The sequence below is a fragment of the Bos mutus genome, chromosome 21 (genome assembly GCF_027580195.1).
Source record: "Bos mutus isolate GX-2022 chromosome 21, NWIPB_WYAK_1.1, whole genome shotgun sequence".
In the NCBI taxonomy this organism is placed as follows: Eukaryota; Metazoa; Chordata; class Mammalia; order Artiodactyla; family Bovidae; genus Bos; species Bos mutus.
The window spans coordinates 29,502,414-29,516,753 of record NC_091637.1 but is presented as its reverse complement, the minus strand read 5'-3'; the positions used below and the strand labels follow the sequence as shown (position 1 = coordinate 29,516,753).

The window sequence follows — 14,340 nt, the reverse complement described above, 5'->3', positions numbered from 1 at the left end:
CACCAGCAGAACTGTGAACAGACAGTGTGGCACATTGCTCAGAACAATCATGAAACTTTTCTCAACTGAGGGGTGCTTGGGATGAAGAGTCCTAGACTCAGCCCCGTGTCAGCAGACCCATCATTAGAACCATGCTCTAGGGAACCAGGACCCCCACTGGAGAGTGTGACTGAAACAAGAATGAAGCTGGGTGCCCCTCATTACCCTGGAGCCCCCCATCAAAGCAGCCAGCAGCAAAGAGAGTTTACAGTTAGGACTGAAGTGCAAGGTGTGGCCCCGAGGTCTCCAGAGAGCCACCACTTTAAGGCTTTTTCAAAGGGGGCACCTGTTCCCTGGTGTCAGGGGTGCCAATCTCTGCAGGGCCCTTTCCTGAACATGCCTGCGCTCAGGTGACAGCAGAATCAGACTGTGGATGGAGGCAATGTCACAGCAGCCAAGGTCTGATGAGGCAGGGCCTGATGAGCCATGACACATGTTCTCTTCTTATTTATTAGAAGCATTGGAAGAAAGAAAAAGAAAAAAGCACTCGAGGAACTTAATTTGTAAAGTCCACACCACAATGCGGAAAACTGACTCATATCCTAAAGCAGGAAACCGTCCCAAATGCACGTCACTCCACATCTCTTGTAAACATGAAAGACAGAGAATACAACACATGGTTTGGCAAAGCCTTTTTTTTTTTTTTTAACCTCGCACAAATTTCCCACCATTGATGGGTACAGCCCTTTTTTCCTTAACTAACGTGAAATATGTTTTGATCAGTTAAGTTTATTTCTGCAAAATAGTCTGCAAAATAAGCTCATGGTTGCTAAGCAAGTGGGTGAGAATCATGTAGCCATGACCCTGCCTCAAAGACAGTGGGTACTACCAGGAACATTTCACACCCCGAGGTGTGCCCCTCTATCTTGAGTCACTAAATTCCTGATGGTACGCTACCAGAATTAACACATCAAATGACTTTGGAAAACATGAAGTTTGTAAAGTAATACATCCCAACTTTTCGGAACACCACTGGAGCTACTGGGTGGTGATAGGTAAGAAAAAGTCCACGGTAACTTAGTGAATAGAAAGTATTCATTTAAGAGGAAAGGTGCAGTACCGAAATCCAGGAACAGGAAATGAATCGAGCTTTCCATGGAAAAAGGAAGAGACATTCACAGAGTTCCACTTTCAGATCAGATGTGAACACATAGCAGAAAGTGTTTCATCCCCCAGAGTCCACACCGGAGCCCTACCCAACCTAAATTTAGCCCTCCAAGGGGACAACCCCGTGACAATATAAGGGTGCAAAATATTGCTCTGTGGCATATTCTGAAAATAATATAAAAATAATTTCTATAGTACAGTTTAAACTTGGCTTGTAAAATATCAACATAGCATAAAATCTACAAACAGAATACACTTAAAAACGCCTTCCTTTCACAATATATTAGTTTAAAAAAATCATATACCCAGGTCACGCAGATGCAGAAAGTGTGAAGCAAATGACTGAGATAACCTCCACTGGGGTTTAGAAGTATCTGGGGTTCCTTCTGGAATTTTGCTGTCACGTAGAGACATCCAACATTCCCAGAAAGGGAAGGTTGGCCAGACCAGGTTGGAGGGGAAGACAGCTCACAGGTGGGACTGTCTGCGTCGGGGACCTGTGCCCTGGTGGGGCTCATGGCCTTTCTAGAACATAGATTGGCTGTTTTCCTTTTCTCTAGTGCCCCACCCCACTTCCTTTCCCCCCGCTCCACCAAGGGCCCCCAGGTCACAGAAGGACATTAAGGGATCTCTTGACCCACATGTGAAAAACACAGCTGTTTCTAATGGTTCTCGCACAGCCTGATGAATTCATTTGGTCTAAGAGATGTCTGGCCAGGAATGAGGGGTAAAGCTCTTGTGAACACGGAGGGGCTGGACCGTCACATTTAGCGCAACAGTGGGGCCTCTGTTTTTAACACTGTTTAGAGGAAGGATAGATCCAGATCTCTCACAAGAGGAAATGGCTGTTTGTAAACAATGCTGACCAAGGGCATCGTGTCCCCCACCAGGGAGCGACAACCACAGGTGCTCTGCACATGGAGTGGCTAGTGACCACATGGAGAGACAGAGGGTTGTCTACTCTAGGGAGAGAGGAGGAGCCTGGGGGCTAGGGTTGGGGTTGGATCTCAGGCTCTTATTTATGGCACATATGTCAGATGGGGGTTGGGTAGAGGTGACTGAAATTCGAGGAGCTAGAACAGATCACTGGTTTTTTATAATACGTACAAATTACACTGCCTAGCTCTTCCTCTCGTATTACAAATAGACTGTTTTGTAATAGACTGCCTTTTTTTTTCTGTTTTGTTTTAGTTTTTTTTTTTTTTTAACTTGGCGGAGAGCATGAGAAAGATAAAATATTTGCATAGCCAGTTTTGGAAATTTCTGTTTGGCTGTTTTCATGTTAAAAAATTAAAAAACAAACACGAAGTTACTTTCTGCCTTGACTTGCTGTGCCTATGTGTTTGGTTTATGAATGCACAGGGAAGCTCTTTCCAAGCTGGCTGTTCCACCTTCTGTGAGATGCAGGGCAGGAGCCGGCATCTACACGCGAAGCAGTATTTATTTCCTGTGACCTCACAGCTTTGGATGGCAAAGCAGTTGGTCAGCATGATGTGAAGAATCAGTTCAAAAAGCTGCCACAAACCCTCTTGATGAGAGTTTTTTTAAAAACTGCTTTTTTTTTCTTTCAACAAAAGAAACCCCAGTAATATGAGGGTCATGAATGTTAGTGATTACCACACATTGAAAGTATTGTTTAGCATGAAAAGTAAAACTTCCAAAAAATTTAACGTCCTATTTAATAAATAATTTTAAAGAACCACTTATGTAAAACTTGAATAAATGACTGAAAACTCCACCTGCTGTGGATAATTAAAAACAAAAATGAATTACTCACAGGAGATATTCAAATTAGTTTATTATAATAATTCAAACAAGTAAAAAAAAAATCTTTTTTTTTTTTTTTTTTTGCTGCTCTTTATGTCGGGGAAAAGCATCCTTTCTGGAGAAGGAGAAGCTGGCTCCAATGAAGAGATGATCTGCCTCCCGTGTTTTCTTTAGATACACCCCCAGCGAAGCGGGGCACTTTCTCTCTTTCTTGGGATTATTAGAGGCTATTCTAAGGCTCTCACAGGTTTTAAAGGATTCTTTTGCTAGTGAGGATTTCACCCATCATTTCTGTATTTCTTGGAAACAAGGTATTTCCTTAGAGAGGCAGGTTTAACGCCTCAGTGTCCTTGACCAAGAACGGTATTCTCCAGAGGTAATCTTGGAAGGAAGACGCTGCATATTGCTGCTCAGAACAGGGTAGCTAAGGACACATTTTTTTTTTTTTTTTTCCTCAAGAAATGTAAGGAGGCACCAATATAGGGACCGCTCAGGGATGGGGCTGCCCTTAACGTGTTCTGGAGCCACCGTGCGGAGGGGACCCGGACGGGAGCGGCGCGCCTCCACCTGGCTGATCCCAGACAGATGCGGGTGGAGGTCGGGGTGGGCTTCCTTCCCGGCGGCCCTCAGTCCCTGCCCTCTGGAAAGAGGGGCGGGCCGCGTTTCAGGGCGGCCTAGAGGGGGGTTAAACAGTGACCGCAAAGTCAAGTCCTCGCCTCTCTCCTGGGGCACTGATGGTCGCTTCCGAGGGGCCCCTCCGGCGACAGTTCACTGGGGAAGGGTCTTCGAAGGAGAAATGTGAACAGGCTGTCATCTTTGCTCATATATGGGCAACTCCAAATCGTGAGTTCGGAACCTTGCCCTCGGGCCCCACGGTGTCTTTGGAAAGCTCCTGTCACCTGAGCTGCCCCGCACCGGGAGTGACCGCTACACATCACCGCGCCCCGCGAGGTAGCTTGTCCCGTGCCCAGCCTACAGACGCCCGTGGCTTTGATGGCAGTGTGAGTGTCGCTCGAGCCGGGGGCTGTGGGAGGAGGTTTTGCTTATGAGATGGAGCCGCGTCTTCCTAAGGGGCCAGTGAGACCACCAGGGCGCCAGTGGGCGGCCGAGCACCCTGTCCTCCAGGGGCCCCGGAAGGGCACAGGTGGAAGCCCGAGGCAGAGCCGCCACCGCGGTCCCAGGGCCGCGCGTTTGCCTCGAAACCCTGGGTGGCAATGACTGCACGCAGGTGACCGCTACATGGAAGAGGTCAGTCGCCGGGTTAGGGGGAAAAAAAAAAAAAAAAAAAAAAAAAAAAGCATGTAAAACACTCCCTTCTAAAAACAAAGGGCTGCAAATTTCTTTATTTCTCTTATCGAGGAACAAAAATACCCTTGCAATGGCTATTGAGTTTCCACAGGTACGAGGCAGATGCTAGCTAGCACACCCACTTCCAACAGTATGACTTGTTTCCTATCCGTCTACTACCTGAGTGGCATCAGTGTAGGTTCAGGCACCATTAGGAACGTTTGACCAAACACGTACACAGCACGGACAGAGGATCGCCGGCCTCCCGGTGGACCAGGGCGCAGAGGAGACACCGACAACTTGGAGAGGACAGCCCGGCGGTAGGGCCGAGCCGTGCGCTCAGGGCCGGGCCGCGCGCGCCTCGCGCCGCCGCCGCAGCTCCTCGCGGTAGCAGTACGAGCAGTAGTGCTCGGTCTCGGCGCGCCCGTAGAACGCGCAGTTCTCGCGCTGGCAGCGCCTCTGCGCTGGGCCCGCACCCGGGCCTCCCCGGCAGCCCTCACCGTTCGAGCGCGCGGCCGGCGCGTCGGCGTCGGCAAACTCCAGGCCGTCGCGCGCCGCGCCGAAGCCGTTGGTGTAGGTCTGCGACTTGGGCTCGGCCGCGCCCGCCGCCCCGGGCAGGGCTCCTGGGACGGCACGCGCCAGCGACTCTACCGTGTTGACTGTGCGCAAGGCGGCGGCGCGGGCCGGACTGTAGCTCTGTGATGACAGCGAGCGGTTCTGCTGCGGGTACGTGGCGCACGGCCGCAACGCTCCTACAGCTGGGACGCACGGCTCTTCCCGCGCGCCCGCCGCCTGCACGTGAATGACGCTCTGGCGTCCGGGCGCCGGGGGGCTACGGCCGGGTACCGGTCCGCTGGCGCCTACGCGCCGCGTGCTGCCACTGGGGCCTGGGGAAGCCGAACCGCCAGCCGCCGCCCGTGCCGCCCGGGAGCTGGTTCCGGGCCCCGGGCTTGGGCGCTCCTTGAGCTTAAGCACCAGCTGCGTGGGCTGCCCGGCCGGCGGGCCTGGTGAGGCGCGCTCGGGGCCGGGCGCGCCCTCGGCCTCCGGCCTGCGCTGCGGCCGCTTGGCCGTGGAGGCAGCGGCGGCGGCGGCGGCTGCAGCGGCGGCGGCGTCGCGGCGCCGCTGCTCCTGCTCGGCGCTGAAGCGCTCCTGTGCGCTGGTCAGGTAGTAACCGATCATCTCCTCGTGGAACTGGTGCCGGTGGCTGGTGAGCAGCAGGCCGGCGAAGATGAACTTGCGCTCGCCCTGCATGGCAGCGCGCAGGATGTTGAGGCTCAGCTTCACGTCTGTGCTGTACTTCCAGGCGTCGCCGCGGGGCCCGCCGCCCTTGTCGGCCGGCGACGCGCCCGCTGCCTTGTCCGTGGGCGACGGCGTGGTCTTCTCCGAGGGCGACGTACTGGCTGAAGCGCCCGACTCCTCCTTGCTGCCCTTGCGCGCCTTGGCCTTCTTCTCCTTGCCGCGCTCGGGCGCGTCGCCGTGCTTGCCGTTAGCGGAGTTGGCGCGGCTCATCTTGCCGTGCACCAGGCCGCCCAGGCCGCCCATGTTCTTCTTCAGCTTGATGCCCAGTGTCTTGCTGAAACTGCCCAGCTTGTTGGCCACAGAGTCCGCGCGGGTCTTGTCCTTGTCCTTGCGCTGCTTCTCCTTCTCCTTGTCCTTGCCGTTCTTGCCGTTATTGCTGTTGGAGTTGCTGCACACCGAATCTCGGTCCGAGTCCAGCGAGTCGGCCAGGGACTGCACATCTTCCCCCGCGGAGGCTGTCGGGGACTCCGGCTGCGCCAGAGGAGCCTGCAGGGGAGAGGGAGGGCAGGAAAGGGAGGAGGTTAGAGATCAGCCTTCCCCTTGCTGCCGCAGGAGGCAGACCCCGGCCCCTTGGTGTTGCGTCCAGCCTGACTGTCCCAAGCCTGAGCTGTGTCCCAGCCCGAGTCTCTTGATCCTCGATCTGGAGTTGCTGCCTTCACAGCCCTCGTGGGCCCTAAAAAGGGGCCCACAGCCACGTCATGATGTAGTCCAGGCAGCTGGACTCTGGAACCAGACTGCCGCTGACTGTCACTTATGCCATACAGGGTATCAGGGCCTGCATCAGGGAGCCCTGTGAAAACTTGATAGGAGTAAAGGCTGAAGTACAAAAGCACTCTGATCAGTGCCAACTGGTCCTGGGTACTTACTAGCTGTGCGCCGGGCACTGCCCTCCTTGCCTTCTTCATGGAAACTTAGAAACTATTAGTTATGGGCCCCACTTTATGGTTAATTAAACTGATGTCTGGGGAGGGGGCAATTATTTGTAAGCTTTTTAAAAAAAATCCCCTTTCCTGAGATTTCACTACCAGGAAAGTGAGGGCACAAAAACATCAGCCAGATACTTAAAGCGAATCATTCTTAACATCTGGAGGCAGGGCCAGCATGGTCTTACCAGAGGGAGGGGGGCAAGTGGGGCACCAGCCCCCTTTCTCACAGCTCTACCCTCCCAGGGGGGAGAGAACAAGAGGAAGTGCCGAGGAATCGCGCCCGGGTTCCCTGCCTTTTCAAGGACCAACACACAGACTTATAATTAATTCTGCTCCATGGCAGCTCAGCATGTTCCCATCTCGGCAGAGAGAGTTTTGTGTTGTGACTTGTCTATAGATTATTTTGAGGGTGTGTTTATGCCTCTCCTTCTGGAGAAATAAGGGGAGAAAAACTCCCCTAGTTGGAGCGCATGCCTATGCCCAGACCCGCAAGCACAGGGGAGCACAGACACGTGTTTCAGCTGGAGCCGGGGCTTCGCAGGCCATAGGCAGGATGGAGGCCAGCATCTGGGGGCCCCGCGTGGGGGAGGGTGCGCCCTGCCTGCCCACCCCAAGCTGAGAGTGCCTGCTGGTCTGTCTGGCACGTGCCAAGCTCACCCTGGTCTCAGAGGGGATCCGGATCCACGTCACATTCATGTAGCTGTGCAGAAGGTTCAACTTGGCTTCTAGTGACAGGATCAGGCTAGGGAGAGAGGAACAGCAAGTGAGATGCGCCCCAGCCCGCCTGCATGTACCCCTCCTGCCGGCAGGCCAGCCAGCCAGCCAGCTACTAGGAGCAGGGGCGCCTTGCCCAGGTCCTCCCTGAGAAACCCAGCAACAGCCCGCCTCGAATGGCACTGGTAGGGAGAGAGGGGCACAGGGTAGGGTCTTACTGGGCCAGCCGGGCGTTATCATTGTCATCTTTCCCCCACTCCCAGTCCTTCCCGGGGTCCACCGCAAAGTGCAGAGGCAGCAACTTGTGCTCCGAATCCGTCAGGGGGATCACAGCTGGAACACAAAAGAGAGAGACCTGTGCCAGGTGGCCCAGGGTGGGGGCGCAGGCTCGAAGCCCCGGCGTCCCCTAGGGAGGACAGGCAAAGTCCACGGAGTCCAGGTGTTGCTGTGATTAAGGAAACCGGATGGAGTTGTACACAGGACCTCTACGTGGGCAGGAGCCTTAAGGCCCGAGGTTTCAAAACCACCACTAACAGTTTAGAAAATGTCTTTATTGTGGATGCCAAAGAGCAGTCTGGAGACATGATTTGGCCTCGACATGGATCAAAAGGCAGATGCCCTCCTGGGGCAGCAGACAAAAAGAAGCTATTACTGCTTTTGCCCTTTCTACGGACCGGACCCAGGCCAGACAGTGCACTGAGCAAGGTCAATGGGGAGAGGGCTTGAGGACAGGCCCACCCAGCTCTGCCCAGAGAAGGGGAGTGAGGGCTGCCTGCCGTCTGCTCATGCATGAGCTCATTGGGCAGGTCTATCTGTGTGGGACCCACGGAAACAATGGCCTTGGCCACAGGGAGCTCACAGCCTATACTGAGGGCAGGATGAACAGCTGACATACAGCTTCTGCTGTCAGGTGGTAATAGCGCCCTGAGGGTGAACAGCAGCCTGAGGGAGCTTTGGTGAGCTGTTCTGGAGCAGACCACCGAAACTTCTGAGGAGGGAACGTGTAGGTGGACAAGGCGGCGATGTGGAAACAGTGACAGACTTTATTTTCTTGGGCTCCAAAAATCTTCACTGCAGATGGTGACTGCAGCCATGAAATTAAAAGGCCCTTGCTCCTTGGAAGGAAAGCTATGACAAACCTAGACAGAGTATTAAAAAGCAGATACATCACTTTGCTGACAAAGGTCTGTATAGTCAAAGCTATGGTTTTTCCAGTAGTCATGTACGGATGTGAGAGTTGGGCCATAAGGAAGGATGAATGCTGAAGAATTGATACTTTTGAACTGTGGTCCTGGAGAAGACTCTTGAGAGTCTCTTGGACAGCAAGGAAATTAAACCAGTAAATCCTAAAGAAAATCAACCCCGAATATTCATTGGAAGAACTGATGCCGAAGCTGAAGCTTCAATACTTTGGCCACCTGATGCGAAGAGCCACTTCATTGGAAAAGACCCTGATGCTGGGAAAGATCGAAGGCAGGAGGAGAAGGGGGCGACAGAGGATGTGATGGTTGCATGGCATGATCGACTCATGAGTTTGAGCAAACTCTGGGAGATAGTGAAGGACAGGGAAGCCTGGTGTGCTATAGTTCATGGGGTCACAGAGTCGGACACAACTGAGCGACTGAACAAAGCAGTGAGGAGAGACAGGCCCCTTATTGCACAGAGGGACTGATTCATCAAAACATGCCTCAGTCCCCAGGGACCTGAGCCCACTTCAGAAGGGTTGGGGTGGACGCAGGACCTGGGAAGCCGGCCTGCCCAAACGCTGGGGGTGGTATATGTGGGTGCAGGGACCATTGCCCCTTCAGGTGTGACACTCAGACCTGCTGGGGCCTTGGGGCCTCCACAGGGAGGTCTCACCCCCGCTGTCCCACCGGCTTAGGAGGCAGGTGAGGCTGGACTACCATCTAGATGGGGAAGTGGGTTAGAAGCTGACAGCTGGGCAGGGCCCTCCCTGATTCAGGGTTATCCTTGCCTGCTCTGGCCTTGGAACGCCTCTGCCCCACTCCTGTGCTGGTGGCCAGATGTTGCCTGACCCTGATTGAGCACACGAGGCCTCCCAAATGCTGCTTTCCTTTGGCACAGAAAGCCCCATCTTTGAGGACACTGAGTCCCCAGTCGCCACTCTAGGGTGCAGGGGCCCTGATCCTGTCTGGGGTTTACTCTGCCTTCTTACTCCTCTGCACATTCCTTACCCCTACTCCCCAGATGCGGGCCACAAATCTGGTGTCATTTCCCCAAGATTCATGACAAAGGTGTCATGGCAAAAACAGAAAGGCAAATCAATAAGTAACAAATACATAAAATCTAAGACTGAATACCCGTTTAATAGTTGATTTTCTAGTAAGAAACAGGCAGTACTGACTTGGTGCTGCCCTCTAGTGTTAATAAAGACACACACATAGTCTTCTTCCACCCCACCCTCTGCTGCTGCTGCTGCTGCTTCTAAGTCGCTTCAGTCGTGTCCGACTCTGTGCAACCCCAGAGACGGCAGCCCACCAGGCTTCCCCATCCCTGGGATTCTCCAGGCAAGAACACTGGAGTGGGTTGCCATTTCCTAGCCCCCGTTTAAGGGAAACAGGTTTGCTCCAGATTTTCCTTTTCACCTGGATGGGGCTGGGCGGCACTGTGCTCTAGTTTGGGAGGTCAGGGGCAGCTTGGTCTACCTTGGCCACAGACTGTTTGGTCTTGTCTGGTGTGGCTGTGACTCATAGCCGTCCCTCCCAGGGCTGAGCTGTGGAGTAGTCACAATGGTGGGGGCAGAGGCTGCAGGGCTGGTTCAGGACCAGCCTCCCTTGGGTCATACCCAGGAGCTGGTGCCATAGTCCCAAGAGTCACCATGACAACAGAGAGAAGGTTGGCATGGCTTTCCACCCCTGGGTTGGGGCAGGGGGTAGAGGCTCCCTCTGTAGACAGGGCAGGATGGCTTCCTGGAGGGAGAGCTTGGTAAAGGTACCCACCCACTCCACACCCCCATGCAGATGGCCAAACCAGAGTGTTCAAGAAACAGACCCAAGGATTCTATTTTAAATAAGCATTATCCATGGGTCTGCTGCTGCTGCTGCTAAGTCGCTTCAATAGTGTCCAACTCTGTGTGACCCCATAGATGGCAGCCCACGAGGCTCCCCCGTCCCTGGGATTCTCCAGGCAAGAGTAATGGAGTGGGTTGCCATTGCCTTCTCCCTCCATGGGTCTAAAATCAAGCAAATCTGGCAAACATTGTTCTAGAATAATAATCTGTTAGAAGTAATTTCTGTAGGTACAATGTGGACAATTTGGGGTCTGGCTGTCCACCTTCCCAGGGAAGAGGTGCCTTGGGGGCACCTTCCCAGGCCTGGCTATATCTCCCAGCCCCCACCCTAGCGTTAGGAAAGAACACAGGCTTGCTTGCATCTGTGGGGCGTGAGCAGAAGCACTGTGTGAAGCCCTGGGCAGTGTGATGAGGGGTGGGCGGGCCTTCTCCCAACACCCTTCCCACCTTCTAGCCTTCTGATGATGGAGGCCCTGCATCAGGAGTGGGTTCCTGATTCCCCACTTGGAGGGGACCTGCCTGCTCATCAGGAACATCTGTTTTAGGCTTTATTTGCAGGAGAAGCAAACTTGTCACTTGAAACCACTATGACTTTGGCTTATTTGTCAGATAAACCAACTAAAGTAGTATAGCTCTGCAGCCTCCTCAGCTTCCCTACCAAAGGGCCCCTGGGAATTCCTCTACTCAGTAGCTGGGCTGGGATGGACGTCCTGGGCTCCCCACCCTGACCATCCGCCTCCCCCCAAACACAAAAAGCAGAAGGTTGGAATCACCTGTAGGTGCTAGAGCCTGACCACCCAACAGGCTCCTAGCAGCTTCTCAGCCTGGACGTCAGAAGGCATCTTCTGTGCAGAGAGCATAGCTGTGGCCCTCGGGTCAGGGTGGCAGGGCTTAGGAGCCCTACCTGTACAGCCTAGAGGGAGGCCTTGAAAACAGGCCCTCTGTGAGACTCAGGTACTTAAGATGCCTCTGCTTCTCACTTTACACACCTAACTTTTCCCTGTTGGAAGCCTGGGAAGCCTGACCTCACCCAGTGAGAAGGAGACTGATGTGGTGACTTGCCCTCTGGTGGCAAATGTCAGGAACAGCAAATACTTTTCAAAATAAGCCTGTGAATTCCCACCCTCCCCAAGGCCCTTTGAAAAGGCATGCTCCTATCTTTTAACCCCTGCAGAAGGGAATGGCTACCTATTCCAGTATTCTTGCCTGGAGAATTCCATGGACAGAGGAACCAGGTGAACTACAGTTCACAGGGTCACAAAGAGTCAAACACGATTGAGTAACTAATACTTTGGGGGCTTGCCTGGTGGCTCAGAGGGTAAAGAATCTGCCTGCAATGCAGGAGACCTGGGTTGGGTCCCTGGGTCAGGAAGACCTCCTGGAGAAAGGAACAGCTACATACTCCAGTGTTCTTACATGGAGAATTCCCTGGTAACCTGGAAACATATAGGCATCATCTCAAAATAGCCTGGACAAAGTTGGTAACCAAAGCAGCAACCAATTTTCAGTACTTATTTTCGCAAAAAAGAATGGAGACTTCTGGTTTCTTTGAGGGATATAAGAAGGGATATACCACTCGTATAACAACGACAAGCTAGACAAAGTGCAGATTCACAACTTTCCTTTAACCTGTCCAAGAGCTGAAGTCACAGACAACTGGCTAGCCCCAGATAGAAGGAAAGACAGGTGTCTCTGAGGAGGTATGGACATGAGCTTAATTGGGGCAGACTAAGCTAGACCCCAGCTTCCCTGGTGGCTCAGACAGTAAAGCGTCTGCCTGCAATGTGGGAGAGCCAGGTTCGATCCCTGTGTTTGGTAGATCCCCTGGAGAAGGAAGTGGCAACCTACTCTAGTACTGTTGCCTGGAAAATGCCATGGACAGAGCAGCCTGATAGGCTACAGTCCATGGGGTGGGAAAGAGTTGGACACGACTGAGCGACCTCACTTTCACTTTTTTTTCTTTCAGCTGGACCCCACTAAGATTTCAGCTAAAATTGTTAACAAGTTGGTAAAGGAAGGATGTAGACTGGTGGAAAGAATACAGGACCCTAGGGGCCACAGACATAAGGGAAATCCTCAAGCACACACAGCCCTCTCTCTGTGGGACCTGAGCTGGTACTCAGAAAAAGACTGGCCAGTATTCTCACAAAGTGTCCTTCAAAGAGTTCTATACTAAGGAAGAAACTGCAGAGAGTAGGGCAGCACACACCACTGATCTTAGGGCCTTTCTCCAGTAAAGCATGGGGAGGGAGCAGAAAATAGGGAATAAGTCTCTTTTTCTCTGGGGGAGGGGCAGGAATATGTGTTGAGCCCAGAACTACAGCTGGGGGAGGTCACTCCCTCCCCCCAGATCCAGGGACACAGTGCCTGCCTGAGATAGAGGCTTACTCAGAACAAAGAAACAGTACCCTCTCGGCTCTCCCTCCCATACCCAGGCTAAGAAGCTGTGAGGAGTAGCGATCTACTGCTAGAAAAGGGGCCAGGATATGGAGAGAGACCCATGCCAAAGTGAGGCTCAGCATAAAGCATGCAGCAGACAGTGAGAAATACCAGACCCACTACAGACACAAGATCTTACTAGAAGAATCTGAAGCTGGGTAACCAGGGTTTGGATCTAGTCTGATCCAAATTCCATGCAGCAAAACAAAAGGAATCAAAGTGATGTACCTTAGTCTTTATTGCTCTATTCAAGATGGCTGGTTTTCAACAAAATATTTTTGGCAAGAGGAAAGATGAGCGAAAACCAGTCCATTGACAGGTGAAGCCAGGTGAAGGGCAAGATAGACAGGACACAGATGTTTAAACTATAAGACAACGATTTAAAATAACTGATTAATAAGTTGAAGACTCTAAATAGAAAAAGGAGATATCTTGCAGAATTTGATGGTTAATTTCATCAGAGAGAAAAAATCTGTAAGAGTCAAATTGAAATGCTAGAAATAAAAAAAAAAAACACAATTATAAAGAATGACTTTGAGAGGCTGATTAGTAGACTTTGCACACCTGAGGAAAGAGTCTGTGAACAATAAGACAGGTCAACAGATGTTAACTAGATGGCAACAGAAAAAACAAGTTGGGGGTTTGCAGACCAGCACATCCAAGATTGGTGGGGCAATATCAGATACCCCCAAATCTGTGCAAGTGTAATCCCAGAAGGAAAGGAGAGACAGAACAAAACAGAGGAGATATTTAAATAAATAATGGCTGACATTACTTATCTAAATATTTCCCAAACAAATGACAAACCCTACCAGATCCAAGAGGCTAAGAAAAAAGCAAGCAGGCAAACAACAGCAACAAATCTGGATATACATAATACATCCAAACTGCTAAAAACGGAAGACAAAGAGAAAATATTGAAGGCAGCCAAAGGAAAAAGACACATTACATATACAGAAATAATCTAAGGATCACAGCAGACTTCTCATGATTAAACAAGTAAGAAGATAGTGGAGTGACATCTTTTTTTTTTTTACGCTATGGAGTGACATCTTTAATGGGCTGGATGAAAACACCTTGCTAATCCAGAATAGCAAAAGATCCTTAAAACGAAAAACAGAACTGCCATATGATCCAGCAATCCCACTCCTAGGCATATATCCGGAGAAAACCATAACCTGAAAAGATACATGCATCTCAATGCTCATAGCATCATTATTTAGAACAGCTAAGACATAGAAGCAATCTAAATGTCCCCTGACAGATGAATGGATAAAGATATGGTACATATATATAATGGAATATCACTCAGCCATAAAAAGAATATATATATAGCATATGGATGGACCCAGAGATTGTCATACTGAGTGAAGTCAGAGAAAGACAAATATCATATGATATCAATTACATATGGAATATTAAAAAGGGTACAAATGAACTTATCTACAGAACAGAGTTACAGTTGTAGAAAACAAATTTATGGTTACCAGTGGACTGGGGGCGATAAATTGGGAGATTGCGATTGACATAAACATTACTATATACAGAACAGATAACTAATTAGGACCTACTGTATAGCACAGGGAACTCTACTCAATAATCTGGAATGGCCTATATGGAAAAAATGTCTAAAAAAGAGTATATATATATTTTTTTTTTCTCATTCACTTCGCTGTAAACCTGAAACTAACACAAGATTGTAAATTGATTATACTCCAATAAAATTAAATA

General features: G+C 51.2%; 1 protein-coding gene across 1 annotated transcript in view; it reads right to left on the bottom strand.

Moving 5' to 3' along the window:
• Positions 1-4,539: 4,539 nt before the first annotated feature.
• Positions 4,540-14,340, bottom strand: part of OTUD7A (OTU deubiquitinase 7A) — a 389,986-nt gene continuing 380,185 nt past the window's right edge. Inside the window, 3 exon segments of the mRNA XM_070358270.1 lie at positions 4,540-5,985; positions 7,083-7,167; positions 7,358-7,472. Coding sequence (XP_070214371.1) covers positions 4,540-5,985; positions 7,083-7,167; positions 7,358-7,472 — 1,646 coding nt within the window.